The following is a 24285-nucleotide window of genomic DNA, read 5'->3' as shown; positions in this document are numbered from 1 at the left end:
GTTCCCAATGAGATCACATGGCCCAGGGCTCTGAAACCCTCTGACTTCTTGCAGGGCCTTGTCCCTGCAACAGTATTCATGGTACTGCCTCAGACTCTCCTGCCTATCTCCTTCTACTTGTTGGATTTCTCAGCTGCTGACCTTGGCCTGGCCTCCATCATAGACTTGCTTGAGCCTCTGGCACAAACTTTTGGATTTGGACTGACATTTGGTATTGTGACTCTTGGCTTGACTTCTGGACCTATGGTATTGTAGACCTTCCATTTCTGAGCCCTGTTTCCCTCATGCCCAGGTCATATCCATGATGACACAACAGGTTGTATTAAAAAACCATTTTCAGTTTCAAAGATGTTAGGGGCTGGAAGGGCCCTTACAAGATCATAGGCAGGAAAGACTGCTGGGGTTAGATTCTAGGTGCAGCCAACGCTGGACGACTCCTACATTCTTTATCTCCGATTGGTGTTTTTTTTTCTTGCTAGAGCAGAAAATGAAGAATTTCAGCTGCATCTTTCCTCTCTGAATCTGAATTGGCTTTGCCATCCCCATCAGTTGTGTTTTCTCTGCGTTTAGTAGAATAGTGCTGTTCAACCTGTGGTCCGCAGGTCCCTTGGGGGTCTCTAAACTATGTTTTAAGGGTCCTCAAAAGATGACTAGGATCAATCAAAAGTATGTGAAAACCCACACTGGGGGTCCCCACCTCCATTAGAATTTTTTTTAGGGGTCTGCAAATGAAAAAAGGTTGAAAACCACTGTAGTAGAACATAACTGTCTTGTAGATACTTTCTGAATCTTGTAATTACAGATATAAATTATAAGGCCTTCTGTGCGTTTGCCTTATTAGGTGCAGTGTTTTTTGCATACTGTAAATTGTTGGTTGATTTCCAGTGAATTACATGTATTCAGTGACATGGTATTCAGTGCTTGTTGCAGAATTCGTGTGTGTGTGTTGGGGGGGTAAATTTTGTTTTTATCCCTTATGGTAGTAAAGAAAGTCTTGAACCAACGTGTATAAACCAGTGCCTCTTGTCTTTTGAGTTTTCAAACCATCTGAAATAGTATATCTGTGTGGATTGCCTCACTGATCTCAAGGGTATGCTAGGTTTGACACCTGCATTTCAAATCCCAACATTGTTAACTATGTCATTGTTGATCATTTTCAGTAAACATGTCCAGCTAATATGTCAGTGTCAGTTTAGTCTCCTATTACTCCCTTTATGCCCAAAGCCCATACTGGCTGTTGAAACCTCCAGCTTCCCCCTCAGTTGATAACTTTGTTATGCAGTTATGCATTTTCAATACAGAAGTATTCGGCATGCTGAAAAGGGAAGTATGGAGACACTGGGCACGTACACATGTGTGCTTTAATGTATATTAAAGCATCACAAAAAAAACATGCTCTTTAGCTAATGCACATTAAAATAGGCTAATGTGCGTTTTTCTAGTACTTCACAATAGAGGTACTAGATTTAATGTGCATTACCTAAAGCACATTAATGAACATGTAGATAAACCCCAAAATATATGGCATTTTGTATCAAAATGAGTAGCATAAAGGGTGCTGTGATTACTTTTTCCATATCTTCATGTTTAATTTACAATTCCATTTTTAAATAGAAATCAATCTGTGGCAGTAAAGTGACAGAGAACCCAGGAATCTTCCAGCAGTAGGCCTATTTTGCCCCAGAATACATGGCAGCACACAAATATGTGTATAAGAGATTAATTGTAGAGACATCAATTTAGCAGTCTTTCTGACTGATTAATAGTGATGGGAACAAATGTATTGCATTAAGCACCGATTAAAATTGAGGGCTTGTTCCTGAACAACAGCTGCCAGTTAGATTTGTCACAGCAGGAAGTTTGTCATATTTTGCATTCTTTGCCCTCTTTAGAATTCCCATCTACTAGGAAAAAATTGCCAGAAAGTTTAAGTTGTCTTGGGTCTCATTTTTCAAAATCACGACAGAAACTGAATCGGCTTTCAGTATTGCTGAGCTACTTGCTTTGAAAGAGGATGAGTAAGATAAAGGAATATTTTTTCTAGGATGGTAGTTATTTGTGAGCCTGTGGGGAAAATCTGAGTAGACTTATGTCTGCATGTGAGCTTCTGTGTCACTAAACCAAAACAGGTTTAATAGCCATTGAGTAAAACAGGTGTGACAACTGATCATATGTGATCCCAAATTTATAAGTACAATGGGTATTTTAAAAGATGGAACAATTAGTGATGGAACAATTAGTGGTGGATTAATTTTAGCACTGATTACCATAGATGAATTTGTGCTAAACTGGTGTTGCCTCCTTGGTTTATAGGGAAGGGGATTAAGAATGGGTTTTGGAGACCTTCCCCCCATCCCCTTTGAAAGAGGAGGGTACAGCTTGGGAGGAAGAACAGTAAGGAAAGGGTACTGGCCTGTATGAGGTGTGGGAGTGGGAATACATATGTGGGGAGGGAATTGAATGCAGATTGAAAAGAGAAGTTGGGTTGGGGGGGAGGGGGACGGGGGACATGACAGTGTCCCTGGCCAGAGGCAAGGTAGCAGCAGTGGGTGGTGTGGATTTCTTCTGAATTTTTTTTCTTTTGCTGGGGGGTTGTTTTCTTGTTTTACTGTCTTCTTTTGTTTCTATAATTCTTGTCTTTTCAGTGTAAGCTGCCCCCAGTAAGTCTTTTTGAGAAGGATGGTGCACAAATCTAGTAAATAAATAAATAATGGGTAACTTAGTGCACAAAAGACGGCATTAAAGGTCATGTGCTTCAAGGCATAAACTGTAAAGGGACAGCAGCTTCCCTTCCCTGTGGCCATATCTAGATTTGAAAAGAAGGCTGTATTTACAAATGTGTTACAAAACAATGCACTTGCAAAGGATAGGCAGGGTTTTATAGTGGTTTTCAATGTTTGACAGTTACCTTGAATGGACAATAAGGGGTCTAGAATTTGCTGCAACTAACACTGTGGGCAGCAACCTTTTTAGACTGTGGGCCAGACTGTAAGTTCAGGTCAGAGGTGGGAAGGCTGGTGCCTTCTCAGCCACTGCTGCTGTTTTTCCCTGGGGTGCTCCCAGTGGGGGCTCCCCACTGTTGCCAAAGCCCCATATTTGCAGGGTGGATTAAATGGCTCTGCAGGCAGGTCTGGTCAGTGGGCTGTATGTTGCTGCCCTCTGGACTATGCATTTTTGAAGCTGTTCAGCTCCGTTTTTAAACACATGATACCTTAGGTAGTCCACTGTCCGTTACGTTACTGTCACTACATTACATGAGCAATATCTTTTGCAAATGCAACGTATTTTCTTATTATGGACATGTGTGTAGAATTGCACAACTGGCTGGTGACACAGGGATGGATGAAGCAGGGTGAGCTGTCCCTTTAAAGGAGAAGAGAGAGCAGTCAGCCTTCTTCTGTTGAGGGTGCAGCCAGCAGGTGGAAGGGACAGGATTAGGGCAGAGTCCAGCTGAGAGGTTTAGAAGACCTCCCATGAGAGCAGAGAGGAACAGGAGAGTCTGCAAAGAAATGCTGCAGGAGGGTAACTGGGTGATACCACAGACCCAAAACCCAAGGCTTCCGTAGCCCTTGACATGGGTTTATGTGCCCTGTAACACCTCTGTGTCTGAATGCTTCCTTTTACTTTGAAGGATAAAACTAGCATGGAGGTTACAACACAGACCCAGGGTGGGGCTGACTGTCACTTTCCTAACTAGGAAGCCTGAGTCTGGCTTACACAGTAGATACTTAGTTAGGGTGACCCAGTAGCAGATTCAGGATGGTGAAAAAGGGAGTGCAATGGTAGCAGCAGGCTTGCTGTGCCTGGGCAGAGATTTCACTGTACATGCATTTGCCTGCTGAGACTGGTGATCTTAGCAGCGAAGGGGTGTGTAACTGCATCACTGCAGCCCCCTGCATCTGACCCTGGTGTGACCATATTTCCATGGTCTCAAAATAGGGTACTTTCCAGTGGGTTCTTAGATGTTTCTAAGGTCTGGTCTCAGCTGAGTGCACTGGAAAACGGCTCAGGGACTGGGAACAGTGTTCAAGCAGTATTTCAGAAGACCAGGGGAAGAAGGAAAGCATAGTGATATGTTTTAAATACCTGTTCTGGGCATTCTGCTGGAAACAAGACAACAGCATTTGTTTCACCAAACTAGCTGGACACGCAGGATGGGTATTTTTTAAAATGGGACTTTCCTGGCAGAAATGGTGGAGCGGTGCAAGGTATGGTTACAGTTAGCAGGAGCTTTGGCAACATTTTGGCTTGCATAGGTTTTTCTCAGCAGAACTGTGCTTAAATGGAGCTAGACACAGTCAAAATCAGTTTTAGAGCTTGTCACTGAACTCCTGCTTTCCTGATTGATGTACTAGACTATAATGCCCCCTGGCAAGTCACTTAATTGCTCTGAACCTAGGTTTTCCTTTTGATAAAAACAACTCCCCAGTTACCCAGGCAGTGATATTCAGAAATGCACAGAATTTATCTAAAGTACTGGTGTATTTCCACATTGCCCATGAAGATGCAGATAGGGTCAGACCAGTGTTTTCAAAAGTGGCCTCTAATTTTCGGTGCCTGCTCTGAGGCACTTTGTGTACAAAGGCCTTGAATATACATAGTTGCCATGAACTTTGCTTAAGGTTGTGGATATTGAGCACTTCTGAAAATGAGGTGTGGGTTTTGTCTGCTTGGGCTCCCAAATTTAAGAGGCCGTGTCTTGAAAATTATAAGGGAGAGTTTTAAAAAACTGGGTTTTAGGTAGGGTGAGTATATGGGACCATGGGAAATTCAAGACACTGCTGCTTCCTCCTTCCCCCCGCCCCAGCCTGTGGTGCTGCTGCAGGCAGAGGCAGTGTGGCATGGTGTGCAAGGCAGGCAGGCAGCAATGGTGCCTGCCTGGCATACCTTGCCCCTCCACCTCCTCACTGAACTGTGCCCCATGCCCCTGTGATTCTAGGACAGTCATTTTAACTTTGAGTAACTGGCTGGCTGAGACCAGCCTTCAAAATCCAGGACTGTTTTGGCCCAGGATATATGGTCATCCTAGTTTTAGGGTTTGTGCTGATAAATCCATGAATCACTTTTGGAAATCTGGCCCTTAATCTGGCAATTAAACTGTCAGTTTCTCCAAGTGCAATAAGGAAGAATGATGTTTGTTAACAGCTTTGAAGTCTATTTGTGGACTATTATAGAAACAGTTTATTGTTAAAGCTAGTCAGTGGACCCTCATCTCTGATTATTTCTCAAAGTCATGTGAGCTGGTACTTTTCCTGTTCCCAGGCATGTAGAAAGGATTTGGAAATAGGAAACTGACCCTCTCTGTTTTTTTTTTAGAATTGAGACTCAGGGGTTCCAGGTTTTGTTTTTAACGTAGGGATCATGGAATTTCTAAAGTAGGACATTACTGCTATGTGTTTTCTGAGTATGTCAGGCTCTGAATTTGCATTTACCCAGTGGAGTACCATATTTACTCAGATCCAAGGCAGGGTTTTTTCCCCCCCATTCAGCATAGGGGGAGAAGCCTCATCTTGGATTTGAGTATCAACCTGGGTCAGGTGGTGTCTCTGGCTCTGACCTGGATCTGTGGCCACAGCAGTTGCTGCTGTCTGGCTGGGGCTTGTGAAGCAGTGGAGGGGGAGCACAGGGGAGACTAAATGGCAGGGTAGCTGCTGAGGCTCTGGGGCTGGAGTTGCCACTGATGCCTGGCCAGGCACTGCATGCTGGGGCCAGATGCAGAGCTGCTGCATAGTGTAAGCAAGGGGAAACAGAAGCAGGGGGCATGGGGAAGGCAGGGGGTTCAGGGCAAGTGGTTGGGGAGGTGGGCACTGGGTGGTGGTGGACAAGTGCCGGGGGGGCAGGTGGCAGGAGGGTAAGTGCTGGGGGATGAAGGCACTATGGGGAGCAAGTGATGGAAGGAAAACTGTGGTGGCAGGACAGGCGGTCTGATCCCAGTCCCCTTGCTTCCCCTTGTTTCCCTGCTACTGCTTTCTCCATTGCAGTGGTGGGGGTGGGTACATCTAAGATGACCCTCCAGTAATTGGATACTAAGAAGGGACAGTTGTTATAACAAATTTATCTTTTTTCATGTCTAAAATCTGGCGAGTTGTCTTAAATTTATCATCTTGGATTTGGATAAATACGGTAATTTTGTTTCAGATGGTAGCATTTCAGTGACAAGCGATTTGCATAGCCCAGAAGTTCTCTTTTTCTGATAGTGGTTTCAGGATATTTGCAGTGCACCAGAATTTTTAGGTATGGAGTGGGAAACATCCTGAAAATCTGTGAACAAAAGAGGCAAGCTAGTGAGCCCTGAAATACTGAAGAGAGTAAACCTTTCTCACTTCCCTAAGGTAATCATAAAGGGGGATCAGAGATTGGAGGGCCTGAACTAGAGCCCAGTTACAGCTTCACTGACAACTTGTGAATCTTTGCAGGCCTTCCAGATAACTTGGCTGAGTTTAAGTTCATAGTGTATCCTAGCTGCAGTACCCAATATTAGATTTGTTTGGTGGTATTTGTATAGCTCTGGTTTCCATTTCCTCCTTAAACCTCACATTTAAGCTGCTGATTAATTGGGCTTTCTTATGGTAACTCATCTGATTGGCTGTTCTGGTTCTTGTTAAGCAAGAGAAGAGAGAGAAAATATACGTAACTTCATATTCCTTTTGATAACGACTTGTTTTGCATGATGATATTTTGCAGTTGAGTGGGTATTGATACCAATGGTTTCAAATCTAGTGAATTTAAAAATGGGTTGAATATGTTTTATATACTGAAACAATTCCTGTGGTTTCACAGTCACAATTTCTAATTCTTAAAGGGTTTTTTCCCCCCTGCACTGTTGTATTTAAAAAAAAAAAGATTCACAAAAACATCAAGGAGAACTAATTGCATGCTTGATTCTGTAATGAGGCATGAGCATGTGGGCCCTTGTGGTCTCATGGGTCCCTTTGCAGGATTGAAACCTAATTATGTACAGTTATTGTCACTGTTTGCCTGATCAAGGAGCTAGTGCATGCAAAAAAAATTGGTAAACTGAAAACACAGAGGGGGTTATATTTTTTTCCTTTATATCTCTTTTATTATAGTAATTTTGCTCATGAAAATATTAAGAAAAACAGAAATATGTGAGAGGCAAGGATTTCTGTGGGTGATAGCTTTTATTGGGCCAAATACAGAAACATGATTCCATCCTCCTGAATGTGAAGTGTTTGTAGTTTAACATACTTTTTTTGTCTGAAATGTTGCTACTTAAAATTGCTCAGGTGTTAAGTGTTTTTTCTGGGGAGTGGGCTCAGTGATTACAAAGGTAACTAGCTGATATCATGAAATATCGTGGAATCTCTTGGCGGGTATTGTGTGTGCCATGAAGTGGTCTGTGTCACGTAACTGTCAGAGCAGGGACAGTGGTAAACTGTTAAACCTAAATGATTACATACTCAGGTGGAAACAGCTGGAGACAATGGGCTGGCTGAAGCTAGAAGAACACGTTCTTCCAACCTCTCTGCGGGAAATGGGAAGTGGAGGGTGGAGAAGTTGCCAAACAGGACAAAGGGATGCATGTGACAAGTGACTTATAAAGAACTTTCAGGAGGAAAAATGTGTTGGCTCTTTGGACAAACAGGAAACTGTGGACCAGAGTGAGGAGCAGGGGGCATGTTTTTATAAGAGAAGAGCTTTGTTCACTTGTGGAGGGTTGATGAGGTCTCACTTGGACCACACCGAGTGAGTGAGAATCCATGTTTCAGAAGAGCGCTGTGAACTGGAGGAGGGGAATTCTGGAGTCCCAGAGAACTCTACTGTAAGCCTAAAGGAAAGCCCAAAAGTGGTGGAGTAATGGAGGGAATGTATATAGGTGTGTGTTTTTTGTGCCTAGATCTTTTTTCCCCTGCTAGCTAAGTAAAGAGCCATTTGCTTTATAATCCTATGTGAATCCTTTAGAATCCTGTATGCTTTGTTCTTCAACTGCTACTTGCTTTGGGAGATTTAAGACTGTAGACAAAGAGCACCTATCCACATAATGGATCTCTAGGAAAGGGTGTGCATTTGTTCCTGGGATACTTTTGGAGAAGGATGGCCTGTAGTAGTTGAGAGCAGGCAGGTCTGTGAGATCTGTCTTCTCTGAACAAGTAACAGAGAGTGTACCATAGTGGCTGGAACCTGTAGAAGCCTCCTAGGAAGTTCCAACACAGCAGCCTTGCGAAACTTGACTGGGACCATGACGTGATGGCAGTAGTTTGGATTAGTTTGCTAGTGGCTGCCTACAAGTGTTTATGCCTAGTGGAGGCAAATTTCCCTCTCTCCACTGTTCCTTGCACCTTCCCCAGACTGGGGTGATCCTGGTCGGGGAAAGCATGGGTTGCTGCAGTCTGTTTGTTCCAGGGGGGACTGGAGCAGTAGGATAAAGTCCCCTACCTGCTTCTCACACCAGAGTCCCTGGTGTGAGAAGCAGGCAGGAGACTTGCAGCAATGCTCTCTCTGGTAGTACTGGGGAACTGAGGAGACAGAGCAGTGTGGTAAAGCTCCTGCCCACCCCACACATCTGGGACTTGTGTGTAAAGAGTTGGTGGGGTCTTTGCCCTGTGGCCCTAGGGAGAAGCTACCTGAACCCAGGTCCCTACCATCTTGTTTCTCTTTTACCCCCTTGCTGCTCAGCTGAGCAGTGGGGGCAGGAGCTGGGCTCAGGAGAGACTTTTCCCAGCCTGGTTCAGCCAGCTTTCCCTTGCCCTGTACCCATCTTTTCCCAGCCTGGTTCCTGGTTCAGCCAGCTTTCCCTTGCCCCATACCCATCACACTGCTTAGCTGTGAACTGTGGTGTGAGAAGCAGGGCAGGTGGGGAGCGGCTGTCCCTCCTCTTCTCCCAGTCTATGGGATGGGCAGGAGCGCTGCCTCCCGTGCTCACCCTCTCCCAGAAAACCCCTGTGCCGGCTTCAGACCCTGGTCCTGGGAAGGCAAGGGAGCCTTTCACCAGTTCCACTCTTCTCAGTCCCTGGGAAGAATTAAGCTGGGGGAAGTGTGCAGACATTTAGTATCCCTGGAGAAACTCTCAGGAGCAATTTAGCCCTGGCTGTCCCTGAATTACTTTTTTCTCAGAGTAGTCATTTTAAAAAAATCCATGCGAAAATCTTGAATTATCAGCACACTTGTGGTTTCTATCAGGAGAACTGTGATTTTCCCAATAGAAACTGAATGCCTGTATGTAACCAGTCTGCAAGCATTTTTAGGAGGGCTCTGGAAACTTTCCATTCTTTTTAACTGAAAGGCAAAAACCAGATCTCTGTCTGTCTGTTTCAGGTCGAATCGCATAGCAGTCATGGCTCAGGAAGGTTTTGTTTCCAGTGAGATTTGTCTGCTGCTGATCAGGAAAAACTGGGAGTGGGGGCTAAGTTGTGATCCTGTGATTGTGGTAGATAGGACTGGTGGCTACGGAGACCCAGGAAGCTTAGGTACACAGAGGCTCAGTATGTGAGGCCCAGGCACAGCAATCTGGGCCATGTCTAGTAGGGGAAACTCTAACAGGATAATGTGAAGAAAGGGAAACTAAGAGATTGATGCATATAGTGTTAGCAGTAGATATAGGAACTTAACAAACTTCTGTAATTGGAGGTAGAGAGAACTTTATTTTGATAACTTCTCCCAAATTCTTTTAAGTGTGATGAAAGGTTTAGGCAGAAGAGGATTTTCATTTTTGTCACTTTACTATTACAAAGAGATCACCAGCTGCCTACAGATTGATCTAGAAATGCAAATCATGTACATAGGACAGATTTTTTTTTTCCCCAACTGTTCTATGAAATCCTTGGTGCAGAAACTTTCTCTTTTATACCTTACAGACACAGCCATATTAGGCTGATGATTCTATTAGGGTCAAATCTTGCTTATTGATATCTAATCTCAAATGTGAAGTGCTCATTTGACTTATCTTTGTGTATACATAAACTATTATTGTTGTCTCTTGGTTGTGCTTTGAATTTTGTCCTAAAGACTACATTTTTAAAAGAATATTTTAAAAAGAAGATAATGGGACTGACTTCCCTGGGTGTATTTTAGGAGTAAATTGATTAAGTCAGTGCAGTTATAAATGTACAACTACAAAAGGAGAAATGGGGCCCTAACAGTGTTGAGGGTTTTTTTTATATTTGGGAAGATCCAATCTGTGCAAGTCTTGTGGTTTCTTTTTTTAAAGACTCACTTTGTTCCTGACTTGTACAGATGTACAAGCCCCACCAAAGTATGCGGGATAAAGTGTGCTATCACTTTTTCCTGGGACATAATGGTATTATCTGTAAGGTTAGGGAAATGCCCCACAATAACAAGCTGTCCAGGATGGGTACTCTCTCCAGCCACCTACTGGTGGAGGAGCAGCAGTGCAACCTAAAAGGACTGTGTAAACAACTGTTCTGCTCCTCTTTTAATCCAGCTTAAACAATCAGATGGGATGTTTATTTACAGCCTTAGTTTTTTCTCTAGTGTTCATCCATGTGGTATGTAAGCAGTGATTCAAATACCTACTGACTTGGGTATTATAGGAGAATTGTCATAATGTGCCAAAATAGTGTAGTTTGAACATATCAGCCATAGCACATGACATGCAAATACATACGTCATCAAGTCATGAAGAGATGTCAGAGGCTGCGTCCACATGAGAAGGGGCAGGCATTTGCAGCAGCACAAATATTAGTGGCACAAATTTGTGCTGTTACTTTGTGCAGCAATGCATGCCCCTGCTCGTGCAGTTTGCAGCAGGGCACATTGTCCCATTGCTCCATGTGCTGCAGGAGGCGGGGGCTGGCTGGGATATAGGGTGCCTCAGTGCGGTGTCACAGTTTGCACACGACTGCACATCTGGATCTGGCCGGAGTTGTACCTCCAAACTGATTAGGCCTCTTTGCAAATATCCATCTACATGTGCGTAGAAGCGCTGATCATATTCTGTTGTCAGCTACTTCTAATGTGTTTCATCTTTACAAAGAGTCTGATCCAAATTCCAAAAAGGTAATTGAAAAAACTTCATTTTATTTCACTGTGGTTTGGATTAGCACCAAAAGAAGAAGAAATAATGAAAGAATACCAGTGATTAAATAGTCTGATTGTTTCTTTTAAAAAAAGATTCCTCAGACCAGTATTTGTATCACTTAGGCTCCAGTCCAACTAAGCGTTTTAGCAGACCTTTACCTATAGGAATGGGAGTAGATCTAGCGGAAGTATAACATGATGCCTGTGATTAAGTTAATCATTTGTTTGTCTGACTGTTTGTTGGATTCTAGCCTTGGAGAACCTCTGAAACTTGATGGAAAACCTTGAAAGGCATACTGATTTAATAATTTAGTTAGTTGGTTAATTTTTATTTAATACCTCTTCTTTCTTACTTTATCCCTAAAGATATTTTCATAGAAATAGAATTCTTCTGTTAGAATTAATCCAGGGCCATTGTATATTCCACACCTATTAAATTCCACTGATAAACTTTAATATCCTCATTAGAAGTAGTTGAAATACCAATTTCTTTAAAATATTTAATTTTCTGCTTCACAATATTTTGGGGGGAATAATGGAAAGGGAATATTTGTTTCAGTTAGGTGTTTATCTTGATACAGATTATTTAATGAAGAAAAATAAATGTAATATGTTTAGGTAACTGATGTATATTTTAACCAGATTCCTTAAAAAAAACCTTTCCCCATTTTTAAAAATACTATTTTGAGGCTAGAAACAGATGATGTTAATGTCATTTGATGTCAGATGATGTTAATGTCAGAATGGTGGTCTCAGATATGAATGAAATAGATCAGTAACTTATCTGGTATCTGGTCTTTGTTAATTGACTAATTTTTGTTTATCTTATTATAAAAACAATTTCATGTAATCCAAAGTAGCTCTTCATCACTCAGTTTTTCACATGCTTTCAGACTACATTAGAAACACTGTTCCCAGGTTGAAAAAAAAATTCCTGTTTAAATATTGCACTGATGGAGCAGGGAAATACCAAGCTGGGTATCTACCAATAAAGTCATCTCCCAACTGCATACTTTTTAAAATTAGCAGTCTTATAGCATTCATTCCTCTGTTTTCCTTTGATGTTAAATTTCTTATTTTAGGTTATGTGCAAGCGGACATTTAGACTTGTTTTATGCACTCCTTTGGCCTCCATTCTACAGTACCCAAGTGCTTTGTAAACTTTATCCCTACATCTTCCATGTAGGTAGAGCAGTACTGTTGGCCTCATTTCTACAGATGAGGAAATGAGCTATAACAAGACTAAGAAGAGCACAGGAAGTTGTTGGTGATGCCGGAGCTTAAATCTAGGTCTCAGTTGTGCAGTATTGTAGCTGTAACCATTGGCCCACAATAATATATGTAAACAGTAATGTATATGGGCACTAAGAAAAGTGATGTTAAAATGTTATATTTTTATCAGTATAACTGAATTCCTTTTCTCTTGAAAGAGAAGTAAAAATAATACATAGGAATTATCAGTCACTTTTACTCGGCACATGGTGTGATTTATATCTTTTAAAATAAATTCATGCTTGATTTATTAGGGGAATTTTTTGGCCAAAGTACACAGTCTTTGATGATATTATTATTATTTTTTATGTTCTGGCTCCACTATAAAAGTCTATGCCAGAAGGCCTGGTGAGGCAGCTGTTCTGGAATTAGTATATGGAATAGATTTATTAAGTTCCAGCCAATCTATATTTTTCCCTCTAGAACAGATGGATGTTGACTGGCACTAAATGGCTGTACACAGGCTGTCCATATATGATACAGGAATTTTATATACTTAATCTATGCATATACATCTTCCGAACAGTGTTCTGATATTATTAGCTTCCTAATTAGTACTGAAAATATCTATTACTGAAAGCATTTACTCATGTAATAATTATTTTATTCATAAAATTTCTCCCATTCTTTCCCAGGTCCACTCGCAGTGCTGCTTGGTATCAGTAGGAAATGCAATTAAAATAAAAAATTACTTTTGTTAAAAATTCATACCCATAAATTCTGTTCCAGTTGGTTCCCAAAAAAAAGTATTGGAGAAGGGGGTGTAGGGAAAGACTAGAAATGCAGGAAAGGGCTAAAATGGGGGTTAACTCCATTTTCAAAGCAAGGCAGAGTGAAGCACCAATGAGGTTCTGATACAAAGGCTAGCTATTGTCTTCAGGTTAGTATTAAGGTGTCTTACATTTTGTTTGAATTCACTGGGGTCCAAAGATTGTGGACCTCTAGACCGCCTACCTGGAAAGAAGAGATTTTTCTGTCTTGCTCAGTGCCATACTACTGACTGCTTAAACGTGTAAGGAGAACAAAAGTCTCTGTTATTCTGTCAGTTCACCATCTTCTTGGCTGATAATGGGGTAAATGCTGTTTTCTACCACAGTCACATTTCATCTGATATGCTTTTGGTTGTTATTCTTATTGCTGTTAGCTTTTTCAAGCTTCTTGCCTCCTACAGTGCATACTTTTCTCAAGCAGCAGCCAAACGAGACAAGCCTGATTTTGTCACTTTGACTGATGCTGCTTAAGAACAGTATGAGTACCTGAAGAGGAACAGATGCTATCTCTGCAGCTCCGGAAGATAATCTGGTTTATCTGTCAAGAACTATTTGTACTACAAGGACTCGAATTGTTTTCATAAAATCTTTGTAGAAATTGGCTTAGATCCTTTTGTCTGTTAGAAAAGACTTCCCACTCAGGAGTGAGTGAATTTTTTGGCTTGTAAGGCCCTGATTCAGTAAATCACTTAACCATCTCCAAGTACTTTACTGAATGACTTCACTAACAGGAGTGTCAGATATTTGTGATATAGGTTGTTTAATATGTATTACTTACTATGGTTCTTTGAAAGGACTCTCTGTTCATTTGCCAGTTCCTTTTATCAGTCAATTTCTGATCCATGCAGTACTGATTTTTATGAAATTAGTATTTTAACCTTTTTTTTTTTTTAATTTATTATATCTTATTCCATATTTTTCTTCAGCAGTTACTAACTAGTGTTCTTTTGCAAATTGTGCCCTGTGACACTGTGGAGCAGAGGAAAAAGGCAGATCTTCTGAAGGGGATAGAAGTAGAAGGCAAGTGTCCGAAGAAAGGTTTCTTCTCATCACCCAGTCTGAGCTCAGGGGTATTCAGATGGCTCTTCCTTTCCTCAGACAAAGCAAACAATTACTGGCCTTCCAGGGATCTTGAATGGTTTCTCTTTGGCATTTTATTTAGGGTCACTTATGTTCATCAATCCTACAAAAATAGTAAAAAATACTACTAAATGGTATGTACAGTTGTAGCTGTCCTTCAAATCAGGTTTGTTGCAACAGTTTTCTGGCTTCAAGGGACTTGGAGTGGAGTGCAGGACTGAAGAAAAGTATTCCTCTCTTTTTGTAACTTGTTTTGAATGTTTGGAGCAACTAATATTTTTAAAGGATTTTGTAGTCAGAAAGTCTGGGAGCAGGCTTCAAGTCAAATATCCAAAGTAATACTTTCCCTCTTCTGCCCTGCTACTTTCTTTCTCTTCCCTAGTTTTTTGTTTTGAACTTACTACTCTTTAGGAGAAGAGGATATTTTCTCTGCCTCTCCTACCTGAAATGACAGCTCTGTCCTGTCTTTGAGAGGCTATTTATTTAAATATTATCTATTCATGATGCTTTTCCTCTGAACTTCCTTAGAGAGTACTGTAAATAGCAAGGTTCAGTTCTCTTAGGCTATATGCATTTTTGCTAATCAAAATGTTAGTAACTGTATGAAGTTTGGATTTATGGATTAATGATAATCATTTATTATATTTTCCTCTTTCTGTGGTGCATTTTGTTTCAGTGGATCTGAATAGGAGCCTAAATCTTCCTAGTGAATGTGATATTTTAAAGTCTGGACACGCAGGCTTGTCAGGGTTTGTTTTGTGCAGCTTTGCCAAGGAACAACAGGCATTTATAACTTTGTTTAGGCATCGTTCCTATGATTGAAATCTGTCAACCTCACAGTTCCCTTATTGGATTGACAATGTTCAAAGTTACCTTATTGGATTTCAGTGTTTGTGAATTAACGGACACGGTTTGTATTCTTTTATGAACTAAATTGCTTTTTTTTTTTCTTCTTCCTTTCTTCTCCTCTCCTCCTTGTTTGAAAAAAAAATAATTCTCAGGAATGACTTGCTGATGGTGTGCCGCCAGCTGAATATGGAAGAGTCTGTTGCTGAGATCATGCACCAACTGGGAGCAGATGAAAATGGGAAGATTTCCTTTCAGGATTTTACTCAGTGTCGCATGCAACTTGTACGAGAAATCAGGAAAGAGGAAGTAGAGCTTTCAGTGAAATCAGATGACTCTTGTAAAAAGAAAAAATTAAGAGATAGAATAGCATCCTGGCCAACTAGCAGCGATAACAGTTTGGGTAGGTACAATTCCAGATATTCCTCCAGTAAGAAATAATGAATGAAGAAATCGTGGGCTCTGTTAAAATCAATGAGTGTTGTGCCATTGACTTTAGGTGAAAGCCTGGCCCCAGTAAAGGATTTTGCAAATATTCTGTAGCATAATATCATCAGATAATATCCTATGTCTAAGGTGCCTTTTGTCATGGTAACTGGTTACCTCTTTTGTAGATTAGAATAAACATAGAACAATTTTAACTAAAAATCATGGGCATACACAATGAGCCTTCTGCAGCCAGTATAGTGTACCTCAGTGGATGGCTAAAGTGCCAACAATTTTGGAACTAAGCCTGAATAAATACATATACTGAAATATGAAAATAAAGGAGAAACTAAGGCTATCTTCCTCACCAAGCAACTTTTTACTTTTCTTAGCTGACACCTAACTCTGTTTTCCCTAGAACTTAGTATATGGTTGTTGCTGGGCTTGGTCAGTCCAGCTAGGCTGTTATGTAGTTTCTAGCAGTAGCCAGTACCTTATGCAAAGGATGCTGTCAGTCCCCTTTCTCCTCTCACCATCCCTTCTCCCCTCAATGCCTGATCACTTCTGTACAAAAATTGCTTATTTTTTCTAAGTGGGCTCTTGAATTCATATTTTGCTTCTCATTCTTTGTAATTTGTATGTCAGGCTGCATTTCTAAATTCTCTGCTCATGGTATTTCCCATGTTACAGTGGTAAAAGCTGTCCATTTGGTTTAATATTGGCTATATGCTTAGACCTATTGGAAATTTCATGATTTCTGTATTCTTATCTTGCTTTGATTTCCAAATGCACTGGAGTAGTGCAGTAACCAGATGTGGACAGACCTTGAGGACTTCTGTGAGGTGTGTCTGTGGGTCACCCTAGTCTTGCCCCTCCTCCAGGTCCTCTGTATAACCCCACTCTTTCTGTCTTACTTGGCAAACCCATGTTCATTCTCTGTTGGTTGGGAGGCTGCCCCTGAGTCCTGGAGTGCTCTTCTTTGTGCCTAGCAAACTCAGTCAGTCTCTGATCCCTCCATCCACTACCAGAACCATGGCTGTTATCTGCTGGTGGGTCACATGCCCAGTTAGAACTACTGGTTCCCTGACCCAGAAGCTGCCAGATGTGGTTGGGCAGCTGTGGACACAGCCGGCAGCTGCCAGGTCCAGATTCGGGAGGGGACATGGTGGGTAGGAGGTATGGGAGGGACACGCTACAGCTGTGAGCGGGTTCATGCTTCCGTTTCTGCACTGATGGCAGCCCCAGCCCAGAGACAGAGCACGCCAGGCACATTGGAAGCAGCCCCGGCTGCCTGGCACCACACAGCTGCCAGAGACACTGTCTACCTGCAGGGCAAATCCAATCAGTTGGTGAGCTGGATCTGGCCCATAGGCCATATTTTGCCCGCCCTTGCACAAAACAAAGAACAAGATGAACTCAAATAATCCCCACCCTGAATGAACTTAGAACAAAAAGAAGGCTTCTCTGCCTGTATGCCAGAGCTCCCTTTTCTGCCACCTCAGACTCCATAGCAGCCTGCTTGGGAGGTCCTCGTCTTTCCCCAACCAGGGCTTGAGTGAGCCTGCTGGCCTGAGGGCAAGACTCATACTGGTAAGTCCCTCCCCTTCCAGGCGGTCCATCCTGTCATGCGGCATGGGCCCAGTGTTCTCTCTCTGGTCTGGTCTGGTCAGCCCTGCTTGGTTTTAGTACAGCCGTGGCAGGTATGTTGCTAACTGCTGAAAACCTGTCTCCTCTTCCCCTTTGGCTGCTTGCTTCCCGAGGCTTCACCCTAGTAACCCTATTGCCTGCCTCCCCTCCTGTATTGTTTGTATCTTTCAGGTCACAAAGGCACTACTCTTGTCTGCTAGCCTTCTCCCGTACTACACCGTACTACTGTAAAAACACTTCACAGAGCAGTAACATAGGGTGTCCAGAAGAATAGTACAAGCTAGCAGTCCTAGCTAATGAGTTACAGTGTGTTTTTAATACATTTCAGGTCTTCAGAGGCAGTGATCTGGTGCTTAGGTAGGACCTAGTTGCTGGTGTTATTTGAACAAACTTTCTTTTGCTTGGTAAACACTGATTTAAGACAGGAGACATCTATATGCTAATTAATACATATAAACCTAATGGATGCTGGATCTTTTATTGAAGATGGTGCACTGTTTCTAATAACCAGTGTCTTCAGAGACTGTCTGCAGGCATTTTCCCCAGATTTATTTCCATGTGATATGTTAGCTGCTGCTATCCCTTGAAAGTTGGCATTAGTTGCCCCATATGGAATGCATATATTATAGAAATTCCAAATTCATTTTGCTGCCACTGAGCAGCAGGGATCCTGCTGATCTGCAGCAAAGGAATCCAGGTTCTTTCACGGGGCTCTTACACTGATTTTGTTTGGAAATAGTACACTGAACACACAGTTCAACCAGTATATGCAGCTGGGGTTTTTTGTTTTGAGACTACTTTTTGGAAACTTTTTCAACAATTTATTTGCGTATCTATTTAAATGAAAACTAAAAGGATATATTTATAATACTATAATTTATGCATCCCATAAAAAGCAGAATGAAGCACCTGGAAGAGATTTGTTAACCATAATAAAGAATAGTTATGTCTAACTTACTGCTTAAAATGTCCATGACTATCTTGCCTTTCAGTAATCGCAGTTATTGACAGTAGAATGTCTACAACCTCCTTGCCCAGTAAGTGTTGTCAGCTCCATTTTCTTTGGCTTGAGGAAAGCCATATTTAGAATGTAGGGTTTGTGGAGATTTGCTCAGGTACTTCTTGGTCCACAGTTTTGTGCTCAGTCCATTTGATGACCCCTTTTCTTTTGATGTTGACCAGTGGTTGTCAACTGGGGGTACACATACCCTGGGGGTACTTGGAGTAGTCTTAGGGCCAAGGTTCCCTCCAAGGTGCGCACGTGTGCGGCGGCACACAATTTAATGCAGTGTTGCACACTAACTTATTAACACTGTGCATCTGCCCTGGGGCGAACTGGGCTGCAGCACCGCAAGGGGAAGTGGGGGCTAGGGGCTGGTGCGGTCTCTCCTCATTTCACGAGTGCTCCTCACTCCTGGGGGTGGGGGCTGCTGCCGGGAAACTGCTTCACTCCCCAGTCCTGAAGCTGTGTACTTCCTCACTCCCAGAGGTGAGGTGGCGGCTGGGGCTGGGGCTGGCACGGGCTGTGCAGGTGCCGGGGAACTGCTTCAATCCCTAGCCGCAAGGCCATGTGTCTCCTCATTCCTGGAGGTGAGGAAGGGGTGGGGGCTGGGCTCTGCTGGCTCCGGGGAACTGCTCCACTCTCCAGCCCGGAGTCCATGTGCCTCCTCGCTCCTGGAGCAGAGACACATGCAGAACTTGGCTTCCCCAGATCTCAGGTGTGCAGGGTAGAGCAGGATGGTGCAGAACCTGTGTCTGCATAGAGGAAAAGGAGCAGGTGCAAGGAATCATTCCTAACCATGGTGTAGTTTGGGGGTGCTGGTTATAGCTGTGTTAGTCTAAGCACATAGGCAGACAAGGTGCTTTGGGTAAATTATATCACATTTACCCAAAGCACTTTGTCTAACCATGACATAAGATTTCTGCATCATGAATGGGGAATCCCCATTACTGGCTCCAGGGAACTGCTCAGCTCCCCAGCCCCCAGTCTTGTGCTTGGAGGATTATTGCAAAATCCATTGCATGAGGATGCCTTACGTGAGGATTCTAGTCTATTAGGCTTAGCATAGTCTGGATCCAGGCTTAGCAGAAGGGGGAGGTGGGACTGAAGTGGCACGATCACGGACCAAACAGGTATGCTCATGGATCCCTACACCTTAGAGGGAACATTGCCTAGGGGCAAGGGCACTGTACAATTTTGGATCCTGTTCTACACCATTAAATTCAATGGGAAGTTTAACACCTGTTCTGAAGACCTCTTTTCACCTCAATTTTAAATAAACAGTATTACTTAAATGTTGTTATAACACGGTTAAAAAAGACTTTGAAATCTACCTTGGAAGCTGTAGTATCTAGGTGCATCTACATGTGCATATTAGTGAATGAGCTTATTGCTCTTGAGTTTGTGTCTTCACATGCGCCTGGGATTGCATCATGTTGAGTCGGGGCAAAACAGCCCCAGCTGGCAAGGAACCCCAGGGGTCAGCCTAGGGCTGCTCCCCCTGGCTTAATGTGCTGTATAGGGGCCAGCTGATGCATAAGGATGCTTCAGTGTGGGGTTGGCCACATTGAAGCACCCTCTTGTTCCAACCAGCTGGGGTAATGTATACCTGTGCTGTTGCAGAGGGGTTTTTTTACTCTGTAGCAGGATAGTACTTGTATTTACAAGCTGTGTTCTGCTGCAGAGTAAGTTAGTTTACTCCAGCCTAATAGGGGTGCATGTGTAGACATGAGACGTTTACTGCACAGGTAAATAGGTACTGCGCAGTAAATGTCTTGTGTAGACGCATCTCCTGTCTCCTAATCTAACACGGAATAGATCCTTGATAAGAAGGTTTGGCAGAATTTGAGGTGTTACTCAAATGTCTGTTGCCACTGATTATTGTTATAGAGGCCAAGAGGCTGAAACAGTTACAGAAAAACTTACCTTACATGACTGATAGAAATGGATCTCTTAACAAACACGGCCTTGTAATAAAGCTTAACAGTAGTTTGTACATCTAAAGATTCTTGGTATAGTCTGTTAAGGCAGCATGTTAGCAATAAAAGTAGTTTCTTACCAGCTATCTTGTAATTTAAAGAAAATGTTTTGGAAAGATTTTGTATGATTGGTAAATGCTATAGTAAATAAATATTATCTGAGATGTCTGGTATTTTACGAAAAATAGATATTACCTAAATAACCTATTTCTAAAATGTAGCTTCTTGGTACATTATAATTTTAAAGAATGGACAAGAACAGGAAACAATGTTTTTTTTTAACTTAAAACTTAATTCAGGTCTATAAGTGAGTGTCTTTACTGTTAGTCTGGGAGCTCAACGTCTACTCATCTGACTCTACAGACCAGATGCTCAGTCAGGAATAAAACAGACCATAAGCCATCCTGAACTGTGGTTTAACAACAGTTCATAATTAATTTAATTCATGGCCAACTCCCCTCTTCTCCTTCCAAAAGAGAAAACCCTTGAGAATGAGATATGATGATTTATTTGCATTACATATCAAGCTTGAGAATAAATCAAAAGAATAGCAGAATTTCAGCTTTAAATTAAGCTTATGGGTAAACATGAGAAGCAAGTCATTTGGGGTTGAAAAATCATTGCTTTTGTTCTTCATTATTCCCACATCTGATCTCACTGTAAATAAATTGTTTTCAAGAAACTGATGCAGTGATTAACTTTATCTATTCTGTATTTAATTAAAAGCTAGAGTTATAGCGCAAATGTGCCCCAAAGTAGCGCAGCTTTTTCATATTTTCCCAGGATTTGACTAGAACAGCTCTTGTGAGTATATCATCCTTAATTTACATTGCATAGTGAAGTAGATGAACTTGTATTTAGTAATAAATCAGTTTCTTCTTTAGTCCGGCTTAGATACCTGTTATCTTTCTTCTGACTAGCAACAGAAATTGCTCGTGTGCTATTCGAGACCACCTGTGTTCTAGGACTAATCTGCATACAAATAAAACAAGTTGGACTAAGAAGATACTGAGATTTTTTTCACTGATCTTTTTCCTTCAAAAAGAAGCTGGTCTGACTGACTTGACATACCTTTCTTCTGAGTAGCAGCAGTTAACAGGTTTCTAAGTCAGACATTAAGAAAAGACTGATCCATTACTAATAAACTGTCCTTCATCCCAAGTTATTCACTGCTCAACGGGTTTGTTTGTTTATTAAGGTACACTCTAGCATGTTCATAGGCTCCAAGTACCCTGTGTTTTTTGCATTTCACATTTAGGTTAGCTTCTCCTAATGTAATGCCCCACCCTTTGTCCCAGGTGTTTAGGAGATCTTGCTGAGCTTGGTTGCCATGTTTCATCAATGAAGGACTTGTATACTCTGCTGTCTTGTAGTTCTCATTTTGGTATCTGTTATTTTCTGGCAGCTGTTAACCAGGAGTAGAATACTCTTGTACATGGCTTGGCATATATTCTTTTTAAACTCAGTAAGTTCCACATTTCTAGCAACTTGTCTCTGGATATTTAGTACATATTCCTTGCTAATTGTACTGTTATCATATAAGAGTCTCTCTCTTCCTTTGAGAATCCCTGGTTGTCTGTTCCTGTCTTTTTTTTTCCTTTGGACTGAAAGGTTTCCCTATCCATTCTGCTTTTGTATCGACACCAACATGAATATCCAGTGTTGGATTAAGGCATCTGTGCAGTCTCTATCAACCCAGGTTTCTGACCTATAGAGATACACAGGTTGACTGTTGGGCACTTTGAACTATAGGCCTCCTACATTGCTCTGATTTTTGGGAGCCCTTAATGCTGAATTCCCATGTCTTTAGGAATCCTTTTTTGTTGTAGTCTTTTCCCTTCTCACCTTGCATGCCTGCTTCCCTTCCTCTGTGTGTGTGTGTGTGTGTGTGTTTTGGGGGAGGGCAAGTATATTGCTTCTCTTGTTTTCCACCATTTTTCTTCTGTACAGGTATAGAATTTCCTTTGACTGGAGGGATGCTAGCTGAAATTAGGTAATCCATAGCAGGGTTTCAGAGCTCTTTGCCTCTTGTTTCTGGTGGGTGATACTATAACAATACGTATTTTAACCTACTGTTCTAAGAGATTTAGCAGAAAATAATCTTTTGGTTTATACTATCTGGACTTTTACTCTATCTGAAAAGAAACATGATTGGAGTTTCCTTTAGATATTGGGATCCATTAATGCTGTGACCAAACCTAATTATTTTCATGCTTTCAAATATTGCTTGGGTCCTCCCTTATCATCATCTGCTTTGGGACACTTGCTACTTGTCCTCTTTCGGTCACATAAGTGTCCCCTCTGTAAATATTTTTTTAGTGGAAAGGGTTGATTCAGTAAGTCCTGTTCCCATGTTTTTCAAATTGCCTAATCTCATGCTTATGATCGCAGGTCCTCTGGTTTCGTTTTGGACACGACCCATGTTATTTTCATCTCCTTATCTGAATAACTGTGAATATACAGAGAGTTGAACTCTTGCATTTGTCATAAATGCTTTTGTTTTAATATCTAGTACTCCCTATCATATTTGCTTGTAAATGCATTTAAACCCCTATGTTTCTATTTCAGGTGGATTTCCAGCTTTCACATTCATCTATTCAGGTTCTTGTTCAGTTAAAGATTTCAAATATAGGTTTTTAGTTTGATCTTTTAAATTAGTGCATTTCTGAAGGTCAAAACTTGGCTAAGCTAGTGAATGCAGCTGCTGCTGTGTCAGTTTGTGGTGGTATTTAGTACTGGATATCCTTTTTGGTTCGCGTGCAACTGCCAATCCATATGAATTGACATGCCTCTTTTATATTCTTCTGCTGTCTAGCATAATACGTGAGTTGGGGGTTGTTGGAGTTCCCAGATTGGATTTGTGATCTGCATTTTTTGTCAGATGGAATTACAACAAGAATATTTTTAATGTTCTTCCAAATGTGCCTGTTTGTGGAGTTACTGCATCTCTTAACATGTCTTCTGTTCAGAACGCTGTCAAGTAAATAGTGATGTAGCATCAGTTATGTCACTGGGAAGCCAGGAGCTAGTTACTCAGATACGATTCATTATAGGGTTCTGATATGCTAAAGCTGGCAGGCCTCCAGTCATAGAAAGTCTTCTAGGAGAGTGATGGGTTAGGGTAAAAGTTCAACAATCTCCCCTATGCCAGGTTGTCTACAACTGGCCACTACAGCTCCTGTGGTACATGTAACTAGAGTGTCTAGATGATCTACACATTTCATAGATTTGTTATGTGATGGGAATAGTAAAAACAGATTTCAACCTCAGGGTAGGAAAAATGCTGCTTTTTTGAATGTTCTTACTATTTTTCTTTTACAGTAGGGAAATGTTAACTTACTCAGGCCAAATGACATCTTCCTTCCTTCCTTCCTTCCTTCCTGTTCTCCCTTGCAAATGCTGGAAATGTGACAGATTTGGACTTTGGATCATTACAGTACTGCAAATGGCAACCCCACAAAATGATTTTGTTTAGTTCAAATGCAAATCTAAAATGTATAAAGAGGGTGCCAGGAAGGTTCTTTATGGCTCTTCAGTTTCATGGGTGGGATGTTTGTAATGTAAGAAAAAATAATGATTTCTCTACAACTGTATGTAAATATTTGTGCTTTGTAGTCGAGCTATAAGGTTTGGAGTGAATACTTGAACTCTATTTAACCTCTGTAGTATATCAAGATAAATATACCATCCATCTCTTATTATACACAACAACTTCTTAATGGAGTTAATTAATTTGGCATGGGGGAGTTTTTAATACAGACTTTAAATGAAATATTAAACCGAGGTCCTGTCCATTCAGGTTTGTTAGTCAGAACGTGACATTTTGCACTCATGGGTATTTTGGCTAGATTCCAAACTGGTGATTAAAATCTGCCTATCTCACATTTTCCCTGTAGTTTTAATGGATTTGTTTTACTTTCTGTCTTAAGTAGCATATGCTATAAAAGTGCACAGCAAAATAGCTTGGTGTCTTTCTCCCCAAGATATGCTTTAGCTTGTAAAATTTGGGATTTTGAGTGTGAAAGTTGCTATATGTGTCAGTTATTGTTGTTTCTTATTATAGATTATATTTATGATCTAAGTAATTTGAAAACCTACTGGCAGGAGACATGCACCACATGTAGGTTTATGTGTGTAAGAAAATATTCTTGTTGGCCAAGAGAAACACTAGTCTGTACTGTATTGCTAACTTGAGTCATTCTAGCCTTTTTGCAGCAGAGGAAGGAATGACTTGTTTGATTTATGGCAAAAAAGAGAGAACTATTGG

General features: G+C 41.5%; 1 protein-coding gene across 1 annotated transcript in view; it reads left to right on the top strand.

Annotated features, from left to right (window-relative positions):
* Positions 1-24285, top strand: part of MCC (MCC regulator of Wnt signaling pathway) — a 363930-nt gene that overhangs the window by 26659 nt on the left and 312986 nt on the right. The window contains exon 2 of the mRNA XM_090038383.1: positions 15122-15369. Within this exon, the coding sequence (XP_089894509.1) occupies positions 15122-15369 (248 nt within the window). The remainder of the gene's footprint in view (positions 1-15121; positions 15370-24285) is intronic.

The sequence above is a fragment of the Crocodylus siamensis genome, chromosome 3 (assembly GCF_052110815.1).
Source record: "Crocodylus siamensis isolate JL-2025a chromosome 3, ASM5211081v1, whole genome shotgun sequence".
In the NCBI taxonomy this organism is placed as follows: Eukaryota; Metazoa; Chordata; order Crocodylia; family Crocodylidae; genus Crocodylus; species Crocodylus siamensis.
The sequence above is the reverse complement of the archived record's forward strand: the minus strand, read 5'-3'. Positions and strand labels throughout refer to the sequence as shown.